Source organism: Corvus hawaiiensis, chromosome 2 (genome assembly GCF_020740725.1).
Source record: "Corvus hawaiiensis isolate bCorHaw1 chromosome 2, bCorHaw1.pri.cur, whole genome shotgun sequence".
NCBI classification, from domain to species: Eukaryota; Metazoa; Chordata; class Aves; order Passeriformes; family Corvidae; genus Corvus; species Corvus hawaiiensis.
The window spans coordinates 107,908,723-107,935,675 of record NC_063214.1 but is presented as its reverse complement, the minus strand read 5'-3'; the positions used below and the strand labels follow the sequence as shown (position 1 = coordinate 107,935,675).

Sequence of the window (26,953 nt, the reverse complement as noted above, 5' to 3'; positions counted from 1 at the left end):
TTGAGTAAGGCATTATAGTGTTTTAGAGTAATAATTTACTTTTTACAGCAGATAAGAGTGGAGGTAGATATAAAGGGCTATGTCAATATTTCTGAATTTAATAGGACTACGGTCTCTTTCTTTGGCCTAAAGATTAGGGTGCCTGGCTCTGTTTGGGCCACAACTGAAGAAAAGTTCTAAAATCCTAAATTCCTCAAGCGTGAGCACTACAGAAGACAGCAATGAGGCAGAAGCAACATATTAGAGAGAGGAGAGAGGCTGTAATATCGGCACCAGTGTTTGCTGCAGGCTACAGTGGTGAGGCTGCTGAAGGCTGGGGCATTTGTTTGGTTTTGTTTGTAAGTTTTTAGTCTTACGGTGTAGACTAAGACCATGAATTGAAAAGATATGCAAAGGTCTTAAAGCCAGCATAACTCATTGCAGAATGTGTGCTAAGCCACTTAGATATGGGCTTCCCATAGGATATTGCTAAGTATGAATATGTTTCTGGTAAGATTTTGGCTTAGTAGGGCTTTATTGACCTGTGCTTGATTTCTGTTTCATTATTTAGACAACTCTCCACTTTCCTTTCAATTCCCTCCTGGACCTTTCAATTTTTCAAGCTGCTGGGATTGACCATGTCATGTTACTCTGGGCAGTAGCTATGAAAGATTATGGCCCTTCTCATGACCATTGAAAGTAGCAGTAATGAAAATTAGCTCAAACAAGTATTAGAAAGGCACAAAAAAGGAAGTCCTTAGACAATTTTGGTGACTGCAAGGTGTTGAACCTTCTATATGAATTTTGGTTTAGTGGACCCTCGGCCCATGTGTCTTTCTTCTTTCCACGAATAGTGGATGAGAAAGAAGTGCAAGACTCCCCACCCTACAAACAAATGCCAGTGTTTGGGAGTTGTCTTGTATTCCTTTGCTTTTTTCAGGAGCCAAACAAGGCTTTCTCAAAAAGCTGCCAGCAGCAGCAAAGGCACCAGTGACATTCATCCAGAGACTAAAGGGTACAGCACTGTTTTCTCTTATAGCAGACAATTTTCTCTGTCAGTTTTGAAGTTGCAAAAGGATTTTTACAATTAAAAATATGGTACTGCTGTTTCAGAATTTGTGAGTTGAGGATTTAATTACATTCTGACATAAAGAATGAAAAATAACGCAGTAATGACACAGGAAGCAAGTTCTGGCAAGATGGGGTCTTCCGTAGGATGTTGTCTTGTGGTCTTGTTCACATGAGAATGCTGTTTGACTCACAAATTCTGTTTAAACGGTAGATAATTTTTTAAAACACAGTGAGTTTGTCACCTAGCTGCAAAATAAATGTAAAGCTTTGGGTGAAGTAATTTATTATACATTTTATTTTTTAAGGATGTGAAAAAGAAACTTGTGGAATAATGTATGTGTTAAGTCTAGTCTTTTAGAAAGTGATATATTCTTCTAAATGCATAGTGTTCTTAAATTCTCACTTTGTTCACTTTTCTACCAGAGCTATGCACAATATTTATTCTAACAACAGCAGCATCTATCACACAGATATCACACACCTTTCATACACATATTCACATTTGTTATTTCAGTTAATGTGGTTACTGTGAGGAGTTGTCTTTTAGATACTATTTTACCTGTGTGATGGCAGTAGATAAAAGATTTATTGTACCCTCCATAGGCAGTCATTTATAAAAGTTTTATCTCTGCTAATGCACTGATACACAGAAAATGCTTTGGATAGATACAGAAGACTGTATTAATGTTGTATAGCTAATAGGTCAGCTTTGAAATAACAATTGGTCTGATGAAATAAAAAGTGAAAAAAACAAGTCAGGTTTAAGGTGCATCTTACAGAGAATAACTTGGAAATTCTTGCTTTGCTCGATGCTGTCCACAGATGACAACTTCAGAAACTTCAAATAGAAATGTGCTTTCTATGGTTTAGTGCTCATGTCTGATATGCTGAAAATCTAAAAAGGATCTATAGTATTTCCTATGTATGATACAGTGCTGTGGGATGGTGGAGGTTGATCCTGCATTGGGATATAGAAGGGGGCAGTGAATGTAAGAGAGTTGAAAGAGATGAGGAGGGGTAGAGGTTTTTATGAGGGGAAGAGTTCATCCAAAGCCATCACCTGTCCCTGATGCCTGTTTAATGTAGATCTCATAAAATCTGCAGATGACATAAAACTGGGGGAGCAACTGACATGCTTGAAGGCAGGGGTGCTGTTCAGAGGGCTCCAGACAGGAACATCATGGAATCCAGCAAGGACAAATACTAGTTCTAGCCCTGGGAAGGAGGAATGCTGGCAGATCTGCAGAGTGGGACCTGATAGGTTTGGGAGCAACTCTGCTGAGAAGAGCCTGTGGGTCCTGGTGGGCAGCAACATAAACATGTACCAGTCTTGTACCCTGGCATCAACACAGTGAACAGCATCCTGGGCTGCATTAATAGCCTGCAGATTGAGGGAGGTGATAATCCTCCTTTACCTGGCACTCACTAGTCCACATCTAGAATACAGCATCCCATTTAGTGGATGGGATGAGAATTTTGCATGAAGACAAGATATTGATGAGCTGAAGCAAGTTCTGTGCCTGTGGAAGCTGGAGCACATGCTTCCTAAGGATGTGCTGAGGGAGGTGTGGCCTTTTTCACCCTGAAAACAGGGTTTTAGGAGGACCTTCTGATACATAAAAGATTGTTATCCAAGAGACAGAGACAGGCCCATCACAGTGATGCCTGATGGGCAGAACAGGACAGAGCAGATGAGACTTGAAAAGAAGTGGGCTTCTGCAGCCTCTGTCCTTGGAGGTTTCCAAGACCCAACTTGTCAAACAGCCTTGAACAGCCTGGTCTGACCCCAGAGGTGACCCTGCTTTGAACTGAATTGGAGAAGAGACCTTCTGAGTTCTCTCTCAGCCTGAGTGGCTCTGTGGCTCTAGGACAGAGCTTGGAGCCAAGACTTTTTTTTTTTAACTTATTTTTTGGGACATGGTTATAAGCAAATCATTCAGCCTCTGTAGTGTGTCAGCTACCTGTCTAGAAAGTGGAGGTAATGCTATTTGTCTGCTTCAGTGGTGTTTCAAGGTAAGGGATATGAAAGGTTATGATATTTATCTTTTGGATGCTTTGTCAAAGTTGGTATGGACAACAACACAGGCTTTTAAAGTCTGCCTAAGAAGCTGGTAGAGAGGTATTGTGCATTTCTAGTAGTAACGGTGAAGTCTTGGGAAGCTGTTTTCTGTGGTTTACTTTCATGAAACCCCACCATATATATTTTCTCCATGTGCTGCCAAAGAAGCCGATCACCTTAAAAGGTAGTGAGCAGCAAAATGTTGTCAGTGTTAGCAACAGCTCTGACAGCAGGCTCTCTATATGCTTCTGCCAATTATGGTAACATTTGTCGTATTTTCCTAGTTAATATTTTTCTTCCTGCTATAGTGGTTGTTTCTGTGGGCTTGTCATTGGAGGGGAAGCAGACTTAGCTGCCTTTATACCAGGAGCACTGTACTGATTTTGCCCTGTGCATCAAAAGTACAGCTCATTGCTTGATAAACTGAGACGTCTTGTTTTTTCCCCTCTCACACCTTTCAGCTTTGGTGATCTTTACTAAGAGATTTTTAAAGCTGTCCTACAATTTCCACACATACATAAGGAATTATTTTAAAAAGAAAAACAATAGTGTCCCTTGGAAAAGGTTACTGACAACTGCTTTCTTTTTGTGGCATTTCAACTTTATAAGAGTCTTTGAGGTAACATTAGAGCAGGCAGAGGTGTGCACATAGAAGTTTTAAGAAATCTTGGGAGCTTGAGAATATTCTGTAATACCTTTTTTTTAACTGTTGTTTTTTTTTTTTCTTTTCCCTCTCTACCTGTCTTCTGCAGGAAATAAAGAAGGACATGAAGAAAGAAAATACTGCCAACAAACCACCAGAGAAGCCTATAAATGAAGTTTCCAATGGAAGCCCTTTACTGTTGTCTGAGACAATTATTAGAACCAACAAAAAAGGTATAGTACATGGACATTACATGCAGATTAAATTCAGGCCTTCCAAAGAACAAAATGTAAGTCTTTCTTGTTTCTAGAAACAAAGCTAGAGTCTATTTAACTGAAAAGGCATAGCAGGAATAATAATAGTAAAAAATCTTTGTCCCCTTTAACTGGCATATATGGATGCACGTATTATGTCTAATATTTCCACATTAACTTGCACAGACATCCCTTTCTTTTTAAGGAAATCCCTCCTCCATACATTTAATTAAGGAAAGCTGTATGAGGAGATTGCTGAAGCTTATTAAAGTGAGGAACTGGCAGCTTGCATATATGGAGGTTTTTGCACAGGGATGTCAGTCTACATTCACATATTCATGCTTTATCTGGGACAGAGAGCTCTAAAAAAAGGGGAAGAAAGTGGAAAACATACAACTTAATGCATTAGTTTCTTGGGAAGTGTCTTTCGCTGTCTTCTGTTTGAGACTGGAACGTGTGCTCTTCATGTCTGGCTTGACTCCTAATGCAGATTCCTATATAGGGTTTTGGGTTGCTAAAATGAAAGCCTCCAAATCTTCTGTCTCATTCCCTAGCTCCCAGTCCTGCTATCAGAAATATCAGAACAAAACAAAAAAATGGCAATATAGAAGCTGGATTTTTCTTTAGGTTATGTTTATGCTCCTGTTTGTTTGTTGGACGACAATTGGCTTTTTGCAAGACATGAGCTGTAATTTTTTCTGGAGAATTCACTGGAGAGTTTCTTGCTTGCTGTCTTATACAGAATAATCTGCTGTCATTAATCATTGCTGTAATGTAATTTCCATTTTGACGTGTCTTCTATACTGTTAGGACTGTTATGGACATTTCCTCTTATGTATTATCAGCTAACATTTTATTAGAGCTACAGTTTCAGTAGAGGCCTTATACTCAAGGTTTACAACTGCAAGTGCGGAAGAATTAATAATTTTTGCAAGATGTATGACTTCCTTAAAAGGTGAAGGAGACTATCTCTACCTCTTTTGCAAGGATTGATGTCCTCTGAAAGAAAGGACTGGAAAAAAATCTCAGAAAGCTTTGTCTTTTGGGCTTGCAATGTTGTCTTGAATCTGGAGACACATCCGACATTTCTGCTTTGGGTCATAGGTTTTTCAAGCAACAGCAGAATTAAATTACTAAGAATTATTATTTTTCATGGCTGCTATACAGAACCATATGAGTAGTTGGGAAATTATCTAGGGACTAAGTTTGTTCCATATTGCTTCAGCTGCTATTTGGAGAAGGCTAATAGCTGTGGCAGATGCAAGGATTCAGTTCAGTCACAAGGGGATAGCACTCCAAATATGATTCTTAGAGCAGTTTCTCCTCCTCTTTCTTCCCTCTGGCCAGGAGCTTTAAAGGATTCAGGAGAGAAAGATTTTTCTGTCTCTAGCTGAAGAATACAAAACCTCATATTTACTGAAGGAGAAAAGCAAAGTCTGACATGAAGATCTATGAGTTGAGGTAGGGGTTAGGTTTGGAAGTAGCAGATTTCATATTAGAATATTATTTCTTTGGGCTTCTTTGGTGAGGATTGCACTCCTCATGGCCACCTGGACATCGTGTCAGGGTTGGTGCACTGTTCATGTTGGCTGCTTCTCCACTGCTGCAGAAAAAGCAGGTGCAGGATGCCATGGTCTGGCAGCACAGCTAAGGATGCATGGAGCACAGCAAGGCCAAGCAAGCTTCCCCTCATTTTTCCTGGGATCAGTTTGAGCATGGTGCCAAAGTAGCCTTGTTTAAGTGTGGACAGCTGAGCAAGTAGTTACTGTTGTGTTCAGAAAGAGTTTTCTAAGATCTATGTGGCAAATCTTGTGGAAAGTGTTGCCATATTTTACTGAAGAGGGAGCTCTAAATGCCATGGGTGTTATTTTCTTCAAGTGCTCTTGTCCTGGGATTTTTACTAAACCCTAATTAAATCTGTTTACTGATCACAGAATGTGACCTGAAAGACCTGAAAGAGGGTGCAGGATGTTTGTGTTTGGTTCATTGGTTGGTTTGTTTTCTTTTTTTCTCCTTGTTGTTAGGAAGTGAGGGGGACAGGGATGCATCTAAAGGTCTTTAGCCACCGTTCAACAGTGAAAATGGCAGGCAGTATTATTTGTTTGCTTGCGCAATGTAATCCTGCTGCTCAGAACTTCAGAGCAGATCCAGTAATATGGGAGTGAAGCATTCTGTGCTGCTGCATTGTTTTTATTACCAAGATGATGATAAGGGCTGTTCTACTGCTGTGGTGTTATATTGTGTAGTTTTACTACTTAACTTGGTTGGCCTAATTTAAGTGTCAGCACTTTAGCAAGCATTTACATTTTGAGAAGAATCTTGGCCTCTTGGGCTTTTGGCTTGTAGAGAGTTTTTCCTTGAGAAATATTGACAAGTGTCCAACCCTGGTATTCAAGGAAAATAGCTAAGTTATTTGTAAGAAACATCTAAGTAGCCGAGAGGAAAATAACGAATTTCTGAACTAAAAAGACATTAAGGATCCAACTTTGTATCTTGTTTTTTTATGCTAATTATTTCTAAGTACTCTATTGAAATTAGGGGCTTTAATAAGGTCAGTGTAAATTGAAATAAGTGGCTGCATAATATTTATTTGCTGGCTGGGGTTAAACCACACCAGTAATGGGTGTTACCACTTTGGATTACACATGTGACGTAGGAACAAATTAAAGTTGGTGTAACCACACCAGCAGTAGCCTACCTGGGTTATTACTTCCCTGACACAGTGAGGGTTGCATCTGGTTGTACGTCACCATTTGTGAATCACTGAGGTTTTTGTTACAAAGGCCAAGAGGAGCTGGAAGGATTTGATTTTGTCTGCTTTTCACTGTGGGCAGTAAAACCAGAACATGTGTCATCCTTCAATGTTTCTTGTTGACCACAGATATTAGTGACCTAATGGAAACAAACAGTGACGACTGCTGTGGTGAACATAATTTAGGAAATTCTGTTACACCTGGCCTGGATGTATAAACCTCTTTATAGGGTTGTAAGTATGATCTAGAGGTCAGGGCTACACTTAAGAAATAAGGGGATTCTTTTCTAGATCTGCCACAGACTTGTTATGGAACTTTTGCTGAATCACTTAAACTGTTGGCCAAATTACCACACTTACCTTCCTAGGGTCAGGTATTTTAGTATGTATTGATTTTTCACATAGGCAGGGCTTTACTTTTTCTGATTTATTGCAGTGACATACCCAGATTTATGAGTAACTTTCATGTATTTCAGGTGTCTCTGCCTTATGCTGCCTATTGGCAAAACCTGGATAATATCTACCTCACTAAGATGTTGAGATCAGTTCCAGCATGGTAGTGATGGCAATTAACATCCAAGAAACCAAGCAGCATTTTAACATAGCACTGCAGTGGGTTCATGCTTCACCTCTGAAAGGCTCAGGAAAGGACCACTAGCTCGAGTGTAGGGATGGGGTTGGGGAAGCATGATGACCTTGTGCTTTCCCTGGCTATTCCCAGGGCTGTAGCAGCTCTAGGCTGGTTTGATGGGTGCTTCAGGTGCTGCAGTATCAGCCCTGTCTGGGGAAAAAGGCTGTGACACTGAGGCACCTGTCTGAAGCTGTAGGAATGTCAGATGTTGCTTGGCTTGCATATCGTTTGCCAGAACCTGGGAGGGATCATTCTTTTGCTTCCTCCTACAATTCATAAGCCAAGAAAATCCTTTCCTCACCACGACTGGGTCTTTGAGTATATGTTTTCACTGCTTAAGATTTTTTTGTTGGCATATTGAACTATTGTTCTAAAACTTTTATAAAGCTGAGTTAAAAAAAAAAAGAATTAAAAATGGCTTTTTTTCTACTTAGAATTGGCATTGTTGTGCTTTGGTAATAACAGGATGGGAAAGCCTTTTCTTCCCTGAGAGAACATTTTCAGATTGTTTGAAAAAATTATTGCTATTGTTGCAATTATTTAGTAACGTAAGAAAATTACAACCAGGTCTTGGAACAGAAAAACACTGAAAGATATATTTTTTTTTCCTTAAATGCTTTTCCAACATGGTGAAATTCCATCTCTTCTGTGTTAACTTTCAAAATCTAAAAACAGATCCGAGGTTGTGCAACTATTTTAGATCTGTCATAAATTCAGTACAATCTTCATTCAGGTATAAAGGGACATAATGGAAACTTGCCTGCAATGAGCTTTAACAGTTAAATGGCCATAGCTTATTTTACACTAGTTTTGTTGTCATTTTTGAGTATCCTATTTTTAAGTATCTTATTCATTGTGCTATTTTGTGTGGCTGGGAACAAGAGCCCGCTTGCTTAGGTCAAGTTGCAAAACTGGAACTGATAGACTGTATTTTGTAAGTAAACTAACAACAATTGTTATATGAGTAAACATATTTGAGGCAAAGATATACTGCCTTGTCAGATATATTTGTTTTCTATAAACTGTAATTGCAGGCTGCATTGAGCCAGCAAATCTGGAACAGTTCATCATTTGTTACATGTTCTTAATCAAAGCCAAATACTGAAAGCAAGGAAAGTTTTTTCTAGTTCTCTTGAGAATTATTTATTTTACCTTCCAGCCTACATTTAAATAATAGAGAGCATTTGCATGCTATGTTAAAAGGGAGGTTTTGTGAAAATAGGTTTGATGATAATAGGTTTAATTTAGGAATAGATAACAAGTCTGTTGTATGCAAAACTGAGATTTAAGCAAATTTTTGTAAATTAGAGAAATAGGGAAAGTATTTTGCAAGAAAAATGCATCATTTTGTTCAATAGTTTTTTCGATTATTTGCATACAAAAAGGCACTTCATTAATTAGAAAGACAAGCTGTTGGCTTCTCAGCATATGAGTGTGTTGACTCTGAGTCTTATGTTAAATAATCTATGTAAGCTCTGGTTCTGGTCATATTTTTCAACAGAAAGGCAAAATTCAAAATCTCTTTCATAAAGTATTTTATTACCTAGCAGTGCAAGCGACTGCCTTCATCGTGCTTGATGAGGTGTCTGACCCTCAGTATGCTCACCTTTGGTTTTCCTTTCAAACACAGTAAGTTTGAAGACATTGATCTCTCTTTTGGTTGGATTGTCCTTCTGCTGTTTATACATTCAGGCCCGCTCCACAGACAGGCTTTGGTGTTCCCTTGAAAATACTGCCAACTTCAGAAAAATTATTGCTAGCAGGAAAAAAATATCCTTTTAATTTTTAAGATCAGCTAATTGGTGTATAATCAGGATACAGTTTACACAAATATGCACAGGAACATACTGCTCAGCCTATTAAGGTTAAAATATGCATGCAACATATGACACCAACCCAAAACGAGACATAAAAAATTAATGGCACAGGAAACTTGAATGTGCAAAATATTTATTCTTTGAGTCTAAATACCATATCTGCATATGCATATGTAGTGTCTCAGATAAGACACATTTCCTTTAAAAGTACTGTTTTTTTAAAATAAGGGTGAAAATTATCCCATTATTTAGGCAAGTGACACTGCCCTGGAAGGCAGTGCTTTCAGTTCAGAGAGGCAGGAAAGGACACCAATCTGTGCTGGACATGTGGTTGTGTTGTTGACACGACTTTTTTTTTGTCCAGAAGAAAGATCTCAGTGCTGTCTTCTTGGCAAGAGTGGAATGGATGCTCACTCATTCTTTACAAGCAGATCTTGTTTATGAGTTCTATTTAATTAGTGACTTGAGATACATAAAATCTTAATCTTTTTTCCTGTGTTATAGTCATTTGCTCTCCTGGTATTCAGTTAAGGTTTCATAATCTATCCAGATTCCAGTAGCTTGTTCCAGAAGATTGCTTCTTTTCTTGTCATTTGCTGTGCATCTTCTTTTTATCCTAATTGCTTACCCTTTCTTTTCAATTACTCCTTTCTTGTAGTCTTCAAAATGCATGACTGCTAAGCCCTGACTTAGCTTCTGCAATTTTGCATAGCTGGATCCAACCACTAGTGTGGTACGCTAGTGTCATGAGGGTCTGTGCAGGAACAGCCTGTAGAAGCAAGAAGTAGAAATCACTCTGGGTTTGAAGTGTAATTCCAGGTTAATTCTATCCTCTGGACATCTGTTTGCCTCAGTGGCTGTCTTGTGTGTCATATATTTAGCTCTAGGAATCCCATTTATGGACCATGCGATGAAACACTGAACACAAATACAGCCACTGCATCAAGGAGCTAGTTATATATACACCTGTGTGTGTATATATTATGTATGAAACAAGATAACAGATAACTAAAATAAAAGTATAATTCAAGAGAACATGCACTATTTGGGCAATTGCTAGGAGGCTATTTTCAGGTTTCTTGCAGACAAGAAGACACTCATTTTAATAAAACATTTAGATCTGGATCTGCATTTGGAAGTTGGAAAGTCAGTATGGAGAAAATTAGGACAATGTTTGGTTTAGAATTTAATTTTATCCTGCTGGATGCTGGACAGGGCAGAGAAGAGGCAGAGGGTGACCCTTCCAAATGGAATCTAAAGAGATTTAGGAGAGCAGTCACTGCTGAGCATTCTCAGCAGCTTACAGATGAAACAGGGGGAGGTAGTTATGGAGACAGATGTGGGCATCAGTTAGTTTGTTGGTTGGGTTTTTTTATGCTAGACCAGAATTATATTTGTATCAATGAAACAGCAGAGACAAGTGAATTTTTAAAGAAGTGAGTGAGAGGGAACAAGCGAAGTGGTGGAATAGGGCTACAGGGACAGTTGAAAGAATAAAGAGAAGAAACTATTTTTGCAAGTAATTTATGTTTATGCACATACCCCAAAATGTTGCATTTGAGGAACAGTTTAGAGAGTGGCAGCTTCTCTTTCATGAGCACTGAAAAATTTTTGTTTAATCCGTTAAAGGATTTTTTTCATTTCTAAAAGTTTTGCAATACATTTTACATGCCTGAAGTATAAAATTGAGCCAGGTATATAATTTACCAGTTGTACAAGCATTTGCAAGCTTGCTTTTATCACAATGTCACAATGTCATAACTATCCACAAGGTACTAGTCAAGAGCAAATGTGTTGTCAAACTCAGGTGCAAAATGTTTTTCTATTCAAATTTATATTGAAATCTCCTTTAATGCATGCAAAACCCAATAAAATATGCTGGTAAAGTAACAGCAGCAGTGAAACTTCCTCTTGTCTCAAAACTACATTTCCCCATCACAAAAGAGACTGTTGATTTTTCCACAAGTTTCTGCAGAGAAATGTCTCCCTGCTGCCAGCAGTTCCCTCCTTCTCCCTGCTGTTGGAGAAGTCAGTTGGTACCCAGCAGGGCCTTCCTGCCTGTGAGGTCTGTCCCTGACCTTTTGCCTCTAGACTGAGCTGCCTGTGTCTGTCTCCTTTAGCCTTTCATCCGGCTGGTGTGGGATTTTTGAGAAAAACATGGCTAACTTGATTTGAAACTTAGCAGACCAACCTTTCTTCCCTGTCCCTTCTCGCCTGTGATTAAGGAATGGCAGGAGATAAACAGGGTGGCTCACCTGATGCTGAGCCTTGGAGCAAGACTTTGGGATCTCTTTATATTTCCCAGTGCCAAGACACATCTGACAGCTGTGATAGGAGAGAGTTGGACTTCTTATTCTGTGGTAGAGACAATGAAAGCAGAGGAGTAATGCAGGGATACTGTTGTGGAATATAGAACACAACTCTATCTGGACTGAAAATTTGGGGTCCAGAGAATATACTGTGACTGTGCAAGTTAATGTATTTTCCAGGAGCTCTGAAACTTTGCAGATGTACTTTAAACTGGGTCAGTAACACTTGTCTTCCTGTTACTTCAGTTAATCTTGATGAATTTGTAACTGCTAAGTTAAATATGCCCCTCTAAGTGTGCAATCACACTGACAATGATCCTTAGCTCAGAACTTCTTTACCTTTGCTTGTTTGGGGGTAGCTAGAATGGTGCTGCATTGCTTTTAAGGAGATGGGTAACTGGTGTTAGCCTTTCCTGTGGGCTGGAACTGGGGCTGTGCAGCTCTTTACATCCTTCCCTCATGGCCTGTAGATAAGAGTAAGCTGTGGTATAAAAGTTACAGCACTAATCAGCATCCTGAGGTAGTTGAAGGACTCTGTCTCCTGTGACAACCATAAAATCCTTTGAATAATTTCTGGGGTTGTAGGTGAGAAGCAGCTCCCTTGGGCCTCCTTCAAGCTGCAGTGTCATGCAACGTGAATTGAAGGCCTAAATAATTTGGATAAATGATTGATGTGAGAATTTCTTCTTTAACTCATTAAGCCCTCCTCTGTAAAAAATATTTTTGGATGTAGGTGAAATTTGAATGTAAACATATGCCTTCGTACTTTTTTAAAAAAAGCTCCATACTTGCACTCTCTGCATTGGCAACAAGTGACTTATTCTGCTGCTATTGAGTCACTTCATTGTAGGAAACCTTTTCATTTCTGTCTACTTGGACCAGAAGGAAACTACAATCATTATTCAAGACCTTCCTCTTCTGATGGAATGGTGTTTATAAACCCAAGTTGGAACAAACTTCTGCAGAAAGTGGGTAGAATATACATAGCAAAAATGACCTGTGGCTGCTGGTAGGAAGGAGCATCACTGTTTGGGTGGTTTAGGAGACCTGAGCAGAGTTCTGCTCAGAAGTATGCTGTCCTAGGGACTTCCATGAGCCAGCTTCTTGTGGGGCTTTGGATAGCAGTGTGTGTGGGGAGGGGCTTTAACTCTGAATGCAGCTTGCAGAGGTATTTTTTGCCTGTTCTTTTGCCCTGCTCCCTGTCCCATGTGCATACATGCACTCTCTAGAGTGGTCTAAGCGAAGCTTTGCTCTTGGCTGCACGTGGCAATAAACTGTATGAAAGCAATACCCATAAGGCACATTGTTTGGGCTCTTTTATGGTGTATGATAGATTCTATGAAACATTTTACTTTCAGGAACTGATACAGGCTTTAAAACAGTCTTCTGATAAAGTGACATGCCTGGAATAAACTTGTCACTGCATTCATTTTAATTATTTTTCACACACTATGTGAAATACTTCCGTTCATTGGGTTAAAAGCCCCTGAAGTTAGGGAAACTTGCTTTGCTATAACTAGATTTGAAAAACACATGGAGATACCAGACAGTGTTGACAATGCATGGCCTGGATTATCCTGAATAAGATGGTATTATTAGCCATTTAGGCTTTCAGCTTTTGGATTCCTGTATTATGCAGTAACTTGAATACCAAGATACTTTGCCTGCAAAGGTGTATTTCTTGTTTCCAGTGGCATGAAGTTTCCCAAATTTTATTCATTGAGTACTTCATACATGTTTTATCTTATTTCAGAATTTCCTCCTTTACAGTCTACCCAACCATTACCAAGGTGCACACAGCATGGGACATTGTGCTGTTTTTAGTGGTGTGATGTGCTGTTTACCCTATTTCTTATGATTATCTCACTGTTTTCTAATGTTATTTCACAGTTAAGATGCACCAGTAGTTTGCATTAGTTCCTATTCTATATCTTTTTGCATTCCCTTTTCAATTATAAATATATGTTTGCGCCTGTTCCTTTCTTACTGTTAATTTGTAAAATCATCCTCTATAAAAATTCAAAGCATGTTGCTGATGATGGTTAGTTTCCAAGCTCATTGGTAGGGTGGCTGTGCTTGACAAGGGAGTGAAATGTGGAAGTGCTGACAAGTGGCTGATGGCTGATTCTTGGCCCCAAGCACAGGATTGCAATATGAAGGATTATTATTATCTGTCACACAGCAAGAGCCGTTATTTCCTAACTTCGGTGCCGACTTTATTTAGAAACAGAAGTGGAGGCTGGGCAGAGTTCCTCGTGGTGAGAAGCAGCTCCCTGCAGATGCCCAAATTAGCTGGGAATGAGTGTTGAAGTCAGCAGGGGTGTAGTGCCACTGGCATGGTCCTCTGCCTGGGCTGCATTGCTCTGGTGAAGGCCTTCATGACTTCAGCTGTTACTGCAGCATCTTCTGTGGCTGCGTATTTGTAAATCTACCACTCTACTCCACAGACTTCCAGAGAGCACTGGCACCACTGTGACAGCCCAGGATATATCTGCTTTTCCCCCAGAAATGCATGGCTGCTCCAGAATCTGATACTGTTTTCTCTAGGGACCAGATTTTACCAGCTTTCTACCCATACAGTGTTCAGCCTAGCACTGAAAATATGCTACTATGGCAATTCACAGATTAATACCACACTATTTTGACTTTAAGTAAACTCTATTCATCTGATACTGTAATACTGTCATTTAAAACACATTTTGTTTTTATCTTTTTTCATTATATTATGATAATATTTTTATTAATGATATGTCCAAGCCTGATGGCATTGTTAAGTCCTCCTTAAGGATTTCAGTCATTTACTTTGTATTTCCAAGCTGGTTGTCTTGTCATATAGTAGCATGTTTCATTACTATATGTTTAGTACCAGGTGTACCTTGTGCTGGCTTCTGTTAGACTCCTGCTAGATTCCAGATGTCCCTCATCTATAGAGTCTGCAAAAGCTGCAAGATGCAATGTCATCCATTATTGCTTCATTTTGCAACTGCAATCATGAGACTTGGTGTTTTTCAGACCTAGGAATTCTCTGTTAGACTACTGACTCAGCATAGTGTTATCCTAAGTTACAAGGGTCACAGTTACTTCTGGGAATTCATAAGACGTCAGGAAGTCTTCAGGAAATTATTTAAATAAAAAAGGCCCAGTGACCTTAGGAAAACCAAAAGATTCAGTCACATGCCTGGCAGTTATGGAGCAAATAGAGTAGTGGAAAACAAAACTAACAAACATTGAAATATTAGCCTCAGGCTCTAGTTTCATGAAGATGTTAAGCTTCCAACATTGCCACCAAAAAAAAGAGCCATGTTTCCTTCTTTCCTTCTTCCTATGTTCTGGTACAAATGTTTGGCTGCATGGTGGGCCAGATGATGAGGATGATCAAGGTTAGCATTAAACTAGCAAGAAAAAAGCTTGTTTTTAATAGCAGGTCTGTTCCTTGCCTACCTCCTCACACTGTTTCACGAGCACTTATCTGACAGGATGGCAAAGAGTGTTGCAGGACCTGCAGGAGCAGAGGGATCAGCAGCACTGCCTTTTGTTTGGTTGCAGATGAAAATAGTTCCAAAAGTTCTATGAGAGAGTGATGGTTTGTCAAACGTTTTTAAAGCTGGTTCATAGCCATTGAATTAAATCAACTGCTAAGGAAAATTGCTCTCTTGTTAGTTTCCATTGCGAATGTTGCTCTTCACTTTTGTTGCTCTTGTGTTGGGAAGGTATAAGCATTGGTCATTGTCCAGAAAAAACAGCATTGCAATTGCATACAGAATTCTTCTTGTGCAGACCCCTTCTCTCCTGCCAATTCTACATCATGTAACCACAGAACTGTTTTGGAGATGGATTTCATTACTGACACAGCTGACTTGAGGCACAGGCCTATTTATTCACAGCTTTTAACTTTGAGGAAGTAACTTCTCATTCATGTAGCAAGAGTAATGGAAAAGACAAGAGGAACTTAACAGTTATTTTTAGGAAAAGATAGTGTTTATGCCAGCAAAACTAAAAATGTTGTTGAGACATTACAAACTTGAAACGTAGACAGTTGTGGTTTTGTTCTTCTGTAATTATTTTAAAGTGAAGGAATTTCTCTTAATGCGTACTCTGTAGCCCTGTCAGCTTGAGTAGTCCTGCACGTACATTTGTATTTCTATGCAAATTGGTATTTTCCTATGTGATGTATGAAAAAAACACTAAAAAGCTGGAAATCAATAATGCCAGAAAAATAGTAAAACTGATAATGTGCTTTCAAATGCACAAAGAGCATTTTGAGCACTTTCACAAATGAAAATAATATTATTGAACAAATGCATCAGCATAAGAGCTGACAATAGTTTTGTAGCAGACTGTATGATTCAGAAGGAGAAAGTAATGAAGGGTGTACAGATGCCATTTAAAAGGCTACTAAGATGGTAAGGTATGAAACCAGCCTGCCTGCCTGCCTTTCTTTTCCAGACTCCTGTCTAAGGAAAACAGAACAAAAAATGAAAGGGACAGTAAACTGCAAGAAATTGCTTGGTTCAACATAGAGAGCACTAGCACTTTGGTTAACATGGTGTTAAGGAATCTTAGGCAGAGTTCTCGTGAAAGTTTTGGGTGGTGGCCAAGTGCTTTGACCTGGGGATCGAAGTAGTTTGTATAATGCTGCTGGGGGGGAGAAAAGACAAGTTTTGGTAGGGGATCTTGCATGCAGTTGCATCCTTGGATAGAATTAGGAGAGCTGTGCAGCCAGGTTCCAGGAATTCGTTCATTTGGCAGCAAGTTTCATCCTTGCACAGATCAGAACTGACATGAAGTCATCCCTACTCACAGTGCGTTGTCAGAAGTGGAAATGGTTGTGGCCCTAGAGGCAGAGCCAAAGGATATTGAGGTGAAGAGTCATGCAAGTATGACATGCCCAGATGTATCATGGAATGGGGAAATCTGGGTTAGCTACTGGATCTGGGACTTGCAGCAAACAAAGCAGCAGAAGTTTTTGACATGAAGTTCTGTACGACTTAGGAGTTGGTATTTGGTACAGTGTATTAAGACTGGGTTGCTTCTGTACAGAAATCTTTCAGTGTCTAATTTAAAATCCATGAAAACTAGCAAAAAGCTGAAAATACAAAGTAAGTAAGCATCATTAGAAAGGAGTTTGGCAATAGATCCCTTGAATAGGAGACAGAATGTTTAGTTTGTTCATTACTTGCTATTTTGAGAATTATGGGAATTAAAAGACAGACAAGCTTTTATTATAAAGACTGCAAACCCAACCAGCACATGTTCTGCAGTCAGGTTGTAGGAAGTCCTGTGCCAAAAAACTGGGTAAACAAGTGTGAAATGACCATTTCTGGAAGCGGGCAGAGTGATTAAAATCCAGCACATGAGTTTGTTTGAACTATGCCTTTGCTGTGTTTTGGGGCTTCCCCACCATTTGTGTTGTGAAAGTCATTGCTTGATGCAAGAGTGGCACACTGTTCAAGTGGTTATTTGAAGTTAATGTTCAGAAACATAATGCAAGCTGCAGCATCTTTGGGACCAAAAAGTATTTATTGTGGAACTGGACCACTTCCTGGCAGTCTGCAGTGTAAAGGAGACAGATCTTTAGTAGCTGTTTCATTATGGTATTAAAAATTGTATTAGAGTTTCAGCTTTTCAGTGTAAAGACTGGAGCTAACACAGAGAAACTACTACTACACTGAAGGGGTATTGTTTTCAATAAGCAGACAGAGGATTGGTACACAACATAGAAAACTTTGAGGACTTTATTTTCTTCCTTATTCTTCTTGTCTAGTTTTTCAAATCCAAAATGTAGTGTGGGATAGAACTGCTTTTGAAATAAAAATTTAACTAAGTCCTTGAAGAGGAAAAGACAAATTTTTCATAAAGAGATTCTTCATAAATGCCATATATCTTCATGAAAACTTAATTGTTAAGATCCTGTAGGAAACCTATTATAAATCTCATTTCACAATATGAAGGCTCTTATGTCATTTTCTGAATACACAAATAATGGTGTGCATATTGGAGAAGAGTCCTCGAAATCATAACAGCAAAGACAGTGTTGTCCTGTGACGTTCTGGAGGCCTTTGCTACTAGGCATTTTATCCTAATTTCCTAGTGGAACAAATCTTTTTTGAGAGCATTTGTTTATTTGCCCTATTCCCCTTGATTTTTTTGAATCCTCTGCATGACACCAGCTAGAGCTGACAAAAGAGTAGAGGTCTTTAATACGTTTATAGAAACATAATAGTTCTTTTAAATCAAAAGCTGAATAGAGGAATGTGACACAAATTAGTGCTTCTAACTGAATGAAAAGCTCAATTTTGAGCTCAATTTTGAGAGGCAACAGGCAATGGCCAAGCCACAGGGAGTGCTGGCCAGCCAGTCAGTACCTGTGCTGCTCTGAAGCAGTCCCAGCATCTGCTGTCACTTTCCCAGCTGTGCAGGTGTAGGATACAAGCGGAAGCTGGGGCAAGAGGTGGTGGGAGCAGGTTGAGGTGATTAGAAGGCACTGGGTGCAAATCCGTTGTTCTCCAAGCTTCATTAATTCTGCTGCTCATGAAAGAATTATTAGATGCCTTTGGATGCCAGGTTCTTTGTACAAAGCTGAAATTACTTAATAACATGGAGGTATTCATAGAAGTTTCACATATTTCTAGGCAAACTAAACAATTCCTCTTTTCACTCACCTTATGTCATCTTTGTCAAAATAAAATGAGGAGCAAAAATGAGGAAGTTTGTCTTCCTGATTTCACTTTGAGGATAAAAATAAACATTAGTTCTGTAGTATTTTTATTACAATTATGAAGGTTCATTCCCCCTTGTATTTCAGCTACCTTAATGGAACTCTTACCAGTTAAGAAGAAAGAGACGAATGAAAAGTGCTAAAGAAAGGCTGTCTGCAGCTTGCTAGTGAAATGCCAATCCTCACAGTCTACAGTATTTGCTTTCTGATCCCAAGTGGCATTTGCTGCAGATAAGATCCTAAGGGAGTTTGGCTCAGCCTGGCAAGCTGAAGGATGGGTTTTACTAACATGTGGTTTGTAAACAAGGAAAGGCATCAAATATATGAAATTGGGTTTCTGCGGCTTTGTGGACAGCTCACACCAGGTTGTAGTAATATACTCTGCTCTTGGCATCTTTACCTGTCACAGACTGACTCAGAGGGAGGAGAATGCTTTGGAGAAGCTTGGGAAGCTTGGTTGGATTTTAGGAATCAAGCTGTAGACAAGGAAGATTAATGACAGAGAAATAATACAGAATCATGGAGCATAAGGAGTTTAAAGAATAGCCTTAAAATAGGGTGACAGCATAGCTGAGGTTGGAAGGCACCTCTGGAAATGGTCTGGGTTAGCCCTCTGCTCAAGCAGGGACAGCTAGAGCCAGTTGCCCAGGATCATGTTCAGTTGGGCTTTGAGTATCTCCAAGGATAGAGACTCCACAACCTTTCTGGGCAACCTGTGCCAGTGTTTGATCACCCACACAGTAAGAAAACTAAACAAAACAAACAAACAAACAGAAATTAAGAAAGATGTTAGCTATATTCCATTACCTAGAGATCCTGCTTCAGTCCTAGTCCACCAAGATCACTACTTTCCTACTTTCCGGCTGCTGACCAAATAGCAAGATACTGTACAGCCAGGAACTTATATTCTAGAATGCTCAGGGTGCAAGTTGTAAGTTATTGCAGATTGAAGCCACACTGTGTCCCAGGCTAGTTTATTGAAATGTAAACTTACTACTTTATATTTACTAAAAATGTCATTGTGCCTGGAAAAAAAAGGACAGGATAAGAGGATATCAGGAAAGCGTGAGGGGAATGTGTTGTGAATGGGGTGACAGCACAGGTGAAAAAGTTACTGTGAGTATATGTTGCCCATAGAGTCCATTAGCCAATGGCAGAAGAGTCGAAGGTTCAAGACGTGTTGTTACATTGCAGTGTTGAGCACTGCTAGAGTATGTCTGCCTCTCTTGCCAGTGCTCTCCTGTTAGAGAAGCATCTCAAGCACAGATGGCTCAGGTAACTGTCCTGGGCTCGTCCCAGGAATGCATTGCATCCTTCAACTGGCAACTTCAGACACAGAACCTTTTAGAGGTTTATGTGTATTTCTTCCAACACCACATAGCTCCATGCTGGACAGCGCTGAAACGATTTAATTTTCAGTTGCTTGTCTTGAAAAATTTACTTGGGTGATCATGCTATCAGTCCTTTATTTCTCACTTTCATAGCACAGTAGTAATTTAAAACAGAGGATACATATATGCAGACCAAAGATTAAAGTGATGAGTGATCTGAATATGTGCAGGGTTACTAAGAGGTAAATACAGCCCTGGAAATAAGGGCAGGTGGCACGAGCAGAAGAAAAAAAATTAGCATGTATTCAAAATTGGAAGATAACAGTGATGCTTTTTATAAGAAGCTGTTCCTGTATCATTTGAAATCAGCAGAGAATCAGTCAGGAGGAGAGAAGGCAGATGATAAATGATTCATTTGCTTGCCTCCTCCTTGAGATTCCTTTCTTTGCCAGCTTGAGTTAACAGATGTCTTAAAGATTATGAATTCACAGGAAAATAACGCAAGACAATGGGCAGCCAAGACAGTATTCTGATAGTCTAAATATTTTGTTCCTCATATTTTATCAGCTATTGAATCTCAAGATCTACAAAAGCTCTTATATTAAGGAATGACTTTGCTCACAAACACTTTGGTTCAATGAGGCTTTCAATGAGAAGTGGTTCTTCTGTATTTGAACTATAATCTGTTTTTTTCATTGTGACCCAGCCTTTGGTTACGGGCAAGTCAGCTGGGCCTGGGGAAACATGAAGACTGATTTTCTGCTGTGCTGTACATCAAATATCAAAGTCTTTTTGCAGAACTTCGTGATCATTGGTGAGAATGAATTTCAAAGGACACTTGTCCTCTTTAATGATATAAAATCTTTCAAGGTTAATTCAAAGCAGTCTGTGTTTTCAGCTTCTGCAGGGGACCATTTCTCTGCAGTCACTATTCACAAGGTGGGATTCTTGCCTTAATATGCTAATCCCCTCAGGGATCAGGAAGATCCACCACTCAGATCTGTACTGAAGATGCCAAAGAGTACTTTAAGAATACTGGGACTTGTTACAACAAAACTTTTGCAACCCAAAACAAACATGACAGTGTATTCTTTGTGGGTTTCTGCATTGAAAACACACTGCATTTGAAGTACCAGAAACAGAGTAAGATGTGAAGTAATTATTCTGACTCAAATGGAGTTTTTGATATACTCCCTCTTTAAGAAAAAATCTAGGTACATTGGTTAATATTTTATCATTCGTGTGTATATCTGTGCTAACTGAAGTGAAAACTGAAGGACTGACAGCTCTGAAGTGGCTGCCAATACTGTGCACTGTAAAAGTACTGAGGGACTGTGTTTGCATAGTCACTCCGAGCTTGTCTGCAAGCGTGTCACCATGAAGTGCTAAGTTCTGTACCGCAGTGTTGGTCTGCAGTCCGATGGACTCTGTCTTCCTCTGTTTCCACATACAAATTTGGCTTTGTTCACTAAGCTATGTGGAGTTCAGAGGTCTTTTACATGCATACATATCCATTGCAAATTGATTTGCAAGAGCATGTTTACCCTCACAGTGAAGGCCAAATGGTCATCAGATTTGCTGTCATTACAGCTCCGGGTTAAACTTCATCTGTTGGAAAAGGATATGAAACGGTGCTGTGTTTGCTTTAGCCTGTTGCTACAAGTCGTCATCCTACCTTAATGCAGTCTTTTTTAAGTATAAATGCTTTCTTTGTCTTTACAAAAGGTTGTTTAAATTGCAGTTTAGTGCAGGTTTCATCTCTCTTAGTGGGTTGTAAGATACTGAACATCTGTGAACACCACAAAATAATAAAAAAAGGTAAGTGATCTAAGAGCAGATAAAGAAATGTAATATCATTCAAAAAAAAGTAAAAAAAAAAGTAAAGTAATAAGTTACTTAAAGGGCTATTTCTGTAAATAAAAAAGTATTAATCATCTCAGATGCAACTAAGTTATCAGATATTTTGCTTGCTTCACCATCTGTCTTCAAAGGCACAAGATAGCAAATTACGCAAACCTTTACAAATATTTTTATCAATCTTTCCTTGTAGCATAAATATCTCAAGTATCTTTTGAGAGGTGCTTGATTTAAAATTTTGTCTGAGATATGGAGTCATAGATTTGCTTTTGTCATTTTTTCATCTTAGGTGTTGCTAGATGCTTAAATAAAGTTTTCTTTATTACTGGATTTCCTTACTCACTGGGTTTCAATAATGTAAGCAGCACACACTTTATGAGAACAGCCAGTATTTATATTAGTTCCCAGGTGTTGGTTTTTGTGGAGATATTTAGTCTGATATTAGTAGATGACTTAATATTTACAGATGACTGTATCAGGATATGGTGTAGCTCATAGTAGCTCTGTAAGCAAACATGATGCTGCTATTCATAACATACAAAATAATTCTAGCCCTGAGGACAAATCTGAGCATTAGGCTGGAAGTTGTCTGTGGCTGCAGCTGTGCTGTGGGAATGTGGCTGAAAGCAAGGCATGACGAGGAGGTGGCTGGGAAAAGTTGGTTGAAATTCCTTGATCATTCAAGGGCTGCCAATGGAAGCTGCATATTTCACCTGTTCCCCTTTTCCAAGCAGCACCACAGATTAATCAGAAAAAAGCTGATTAATCTTTGATCTTTTTAAAGCAAGATTTTAGTGGATATTTGTACCTGAAGTAGTGATGAACAGCGCATGATAAAAGGGCTGTAAAAAGTGTTGATCCTGTAGTACTGTGGGAGTCATTGACTCTGTCTTACCTATTAGCATGTCATATTTCATTTGCTTTTGTGGTCAGGGGCTTTCCTGTTTCCCTTTATGTCAAGAAGCTCCCTTGAGGAAGGCTGTTTCTAGTATTGTAGCTTGAAGAGAGGTGGGGTGACACTGGAGTGTGTTCTTGGGCCTCTAGACAAGAGTGAACACCATATTGAGATATAGCAGTGTTTCCAGTGACTGATAGAGCAATTATAAAGTTTGACTATTGCATTTTGCATAATTAACATGAAAGTCTTTAAAGTCATGAATGATCAGTGGGCTGAGATGGCAGCAAGGTTTTTAGAAAAGCTTATGTGTGCATAGTGCTTACATGAAAAGCATTTTTGAGTGTTCTTTCAAATTGATGGAATAGAATTGAAGGCTGATTATGCATATGTGACCACATACACATCTGGAAAATAAGGTTAAACTTATAACTGTGTTATCCCACTGTCTTAATCTGTATATAGAATAATATTAATACAGAACAGGATATATATTAGTGGAAAAGTATGTAGTAATTGTAAATCTTGTGGGTAATAAAGCACCAGGAGTATATTACAAAAAATGGTGTGCATTTATTTTTATTTTAATAGTGGTTGCTTTTAGTTATGGAGAAGAAGTTACAGGAGAATGTTTTCTTGTACTGACATTTTTAAGCACTGTGATTGATACATGTATCGCTCAAACTCACACCCATCATTTTCTGCCCTCATAAACAGAGTGTATCTGCAAAACACATTCAAGCATCCTCGTTGTTCTAAATTGCTTTATTTCATTGTTGTAAAGACAAAAGTGCATCCCTGCAGGATTTAAGGGGCTTTTTGTTCAGGCAGGGAAACAGAGTAATTAAGGAAAGAATGAGAAAAGAACTGGGCAAGTAGGGTGTTGTATAGCTGTGAAAAAGTGTTTGGATTGAGCACATTGGGCCTGTTACTGGGCCACCTTGGACCAGAATCTTTTCTTGAGGTGTTAAGATGTTCCATGGGTTTGGTTTTCCATTTATGCTGGATACATGTTGGTTTAGCATTAATGATTGCAGTCAAGCAAATCCCTTACACTCAGGGCTATAAACCTCTGAATGTGCTTAGTAGCAGAGGATTTTGAGGTGTAAAGCCTGCTTTCCGTGAGAACTGAAGCTACAATGCAGCAGTGATGGAATTAGAAGTTATGCCTTTTGGGATTAAATACCCCCTTGATAAATTACAGCTTTTTGTGTTAAAATCTTTTGAAAAAAGTAAAAGGAAGAGGACTAAAAGAACATGATTTGTGTGTGGCATCTTTGAAAATGACACTGTATTAAAAAACTAAATTGCTGGCAGCCTTCTTAGCATGAGCCATCACTCTTAATAGTTCATTAGTTTAGTAAAAATGAATGCTTATAAATGCCACAGAGGCTTATTTAACTGATGAGAACAACTAAAAATATATGGGAAAATTTCTGTGGCATTCAGAGTTTCTCATGACTGAAAAACTAAAGATGCTGCAGAGCTGGCTAGATGCAGATATTGCAGACCTCTGCCTCCCCTTTTTCTCCTACCTTGCCTGAGGTGACTTTTTGTCCCCCTGCACTGTATATGTAGGCTGGTGACTTGCTGAAACAGCCTTTTAGTTTGTTTCTTTTTTCCTATTTGTTGCTCAGTTTTGGAGCATAATGATACACATCTGATCTGCCTGATGCAGAAATATTTGTCTTCCACTTGTGGAGGGAGCTATCCAGTGTGGATACTGTGCTACTGTTAGTTTTTGAAGCTGGGAGACAAAGAATGTTAATTTTCACTTTCAGTACCGAGACACCTTTCAGGAAACCCACCTTCTGCTCAGCCATCATAGAGCTAATGGTGCCTGTGGTGCTAGAGGGCCAGCACCAGCAAGAATAATTGATTTATTTCAATTTATCGTATTTATTTATTGCTGTTCTGAACATGTAGTCCTGCACTCTTGTGCAACCCTCAAATACTAAAGCATAGCATAACATGCCCTTTAAGACAGCAGGCTCTTTTGGATTATAGCATTTTCATGATGGTAGCTGCGAAATAATAACAGATCTTAACACAAGGAGTGCAATTGAGGGCTCCTCCTGGAGCTTTTTCCTCTTAGCTGAGCTGAAGGACAGGCAGTTGTATAACCCCACACGCTGAGCTGGAGCGTGTCAGCAGCCCAGTGAGGAGTCCTGCCAAAGCTCTGTTCTCCACAAGGTTTTGGAATGTCATGGCTTAATTGCCATGGGAGACACATGCCTGAGTGCTCCTGCCCAAGTGACTGCTCGTCTCAGTGTATGTGTTGCAGAATGAGACCCTTAGCACCAGACTGGGTGAGTCATTTTCCCAGTTTACCAGGTTGTCTCCAGCTTCCTAGAGTTAGCTTTCTAGAATTTAGGATTTGTCTGGTCTTGTGTTTCAAGGCAAATTTAATGTAGTTTCCTAGGCTTTAGGAGCACTGCTGAACTGGAAAGTGTAGTGTCTGCTGTTTGTGGATATGTTAATAATTTTTGTTTAATTTTGTTGCCGTTAATGGCAAAATGAACAGATTGTACAGATATTCTAGAGGAAAACAAGATTCTAGATTAAAAATCTGACTGATGTCCTAAGTGCCAAGTATGAAAAAGAGTTTTGGTTTTTGTTAAGTGTTGTTGATTTATTGCATGTGTTCATTTTGTAATAGCTCTCATGAGTGCAGCAAGCAGAAAACTGGTTGCTGTATTCTTTGCATCTTTTCAGCATTTCTTGAGGCATTTGTTTAATGTATGTTGTTACCTGTTGGAGTGAAAATAAAATACTGACTATGGTGGGTTTTTTCCCCTACTAAGGCTTATTTGAAACTGATCTAGCAGAGGTCAGAGTAAGACCTGCAGTGTAATGTCATTACGGAGATTGAAAACCTGTTGCAAAACATGGATACTCTGGTATATAAAAATGAAGTAGCACAGTTGTTAGCAGTCTTTAAGAAAAAGTCATACTTTTAAAAGCTATTTGTGAATTTTTTTCTTTAGTTAAGTAGGCCAGAAGTCAGCTTTAAGTCAGCAAGCTGGTAGTATAAAGTTCATACTTTTGGAGATTACTGTGTAGGAATCCGTGTGGTTTAATCTCAGTGCCTTTGTTATAGTGAGGAGAACATAACAAAAACTGAATATGCATAGTGGTTTTGCAATTTAGAGCTATTTTATTTCATTTACTTCATGTTTGTAGTGCTATTGTGCATAGGCAGTTTAATCTGTGTGAATTACGTGGTGGAACGTAAGAGAAGTGGCAAAGATGCAACAGTAACTCATGTTTGCGTTTGGTTTATTCAAATGTTTTCTGTAGAGACCAATACAAAAAAGCAGCAGAGACCCAAGTGGTTGGCCACTATCTCAGAACTTAGCTAAGGGGATAAAAATTTTAGGATTGTCCCATGATAACATGAGATATATGCAATCAGAATGGAAAGAGAAAAGGCCTCTTTGGGCCATTTGTTGTGTTTCTGTTCATGCATTTTTAAACTTGGTCTGTCATCCAAGAAAGAATAATTTGGATTTGTATATTCCTTCTTGTTCTTTAGAAAAGCTAATTTATTTCTGATTTATCTGCTGTCTGTGGTATTTCTTAAAAGCTCCTTATACAGTTATTTTGTACGAACTTTCATCAGTGTAACAAATATAGTCTGTAATGTATCCTTGCAAATCTTCTGAATATGAGAAAGGAAACCAAATGTAGAGACAAGTGCAAGATCTTGTGTTGGATAATGGGTCCCTCATGTCCACAGGTGCTAGTTACATAAGGGACAGTGGGGAACACCAGTGCCAGGCAGTGGGACCTGCTACATGTAGTAAACAAAGTCCCAAAGTGACAGGTGACCAGGGCAAGCCACCGTGTTGAAATATGTCTTGGTGTGCCCAGCAATACAATGAGGACAGAAGCATTTACTGCTCCTTGGAATGCACTGCTTGTGAAAGGCAGTAGATGAGAGCAATAAATAGTTATTGTTGAGAATGGGCAAGAGAATGTCTAATTTGGGAAGAGTTGTTGGCTGCTGTAACAGCACCCCTTGCTGCTGCGAGATATTTTTACATCTCTGGAAACAGATGGGAAGCTGAGTGTGCTTGTCCAGTATTTCCCAGGACTGTGTAACTGCTCTTAAAGTACAGTTTAAAAAGCCTGTTTGAAACCCTGTCACCAAGTTCCAATTTTTATCTTGTGATGGAGTGTTTCACCAGTAATGCTAATCTGAAATAATAATTTACATGATGAAGTTTAAGAGGTACAGGTACTAGAACTAGTAGATTTGATGAACATACACATTTTCAGTGCATGTGGTTGAGTTTAATATGTAGTTTAATACTGTATTTTACACTTTCTTTTTAAAAGATAGATTAAAAAGTATGTAGGCTATATGCCAAGTCCTAGGGTTCCTGTTAGAGTTTGGAGTTGCTTTGTCTAATTTGCTGGTGATGATTTAACTGCATTCTTGATGAAGTTTCTACTCCATTAATGTGCATTTTAAAACTTTCATATTAAGAAAGAAAAAAATTTGTCAGTGTATGGTTAAACTGTGGAAGTGTCTTTTGAGTTTATTTACAGTTATTTATCTAATGGTTCCTTCTGCTTTGGGTTAGGCTTAAGTGATGATCTCAACCTCGCTAGTATTGCGGTTCTGTCTGTCA

At 39.0% G+C, this 26,953-nt stretch overlaps 1 protein-coding gene across 13 annotated transcripts in view; it reads left to right on the top strand.

Annotated features, from left to right (window-relative positions):
• The window catches only part of SH3KBP1 (SH3 domain containing kinase binding protein 1), a 215,736-nt gene that overhangs the window by 76,089 nt on the left and 112,694 nt on the right, over nucleotides 1–26,953 (top strand). For 11 of the 13 annotated variants that reach the window (XM_048287331.1, XM_048287348.1, XM_048287368.1 and 8 more), the window contains one exon: nucleotides 3,862–3,985. In XM_048287331.1, coding sequence (XP_048143288.1) covers nucleotides 3,862–3,985 — 124 coding nt within the window. Of the gene's footprint in view, nucleotides 1–3,711; nucleotides 3,720–3,861; nucleotides 3,986–24,606; nucleotides 24,626–26,953 lie in introns of those variants that run through there. The other 2 variants (XM_048287406.1, XM_048287419.1) reach the window with 2 other exon arrangements.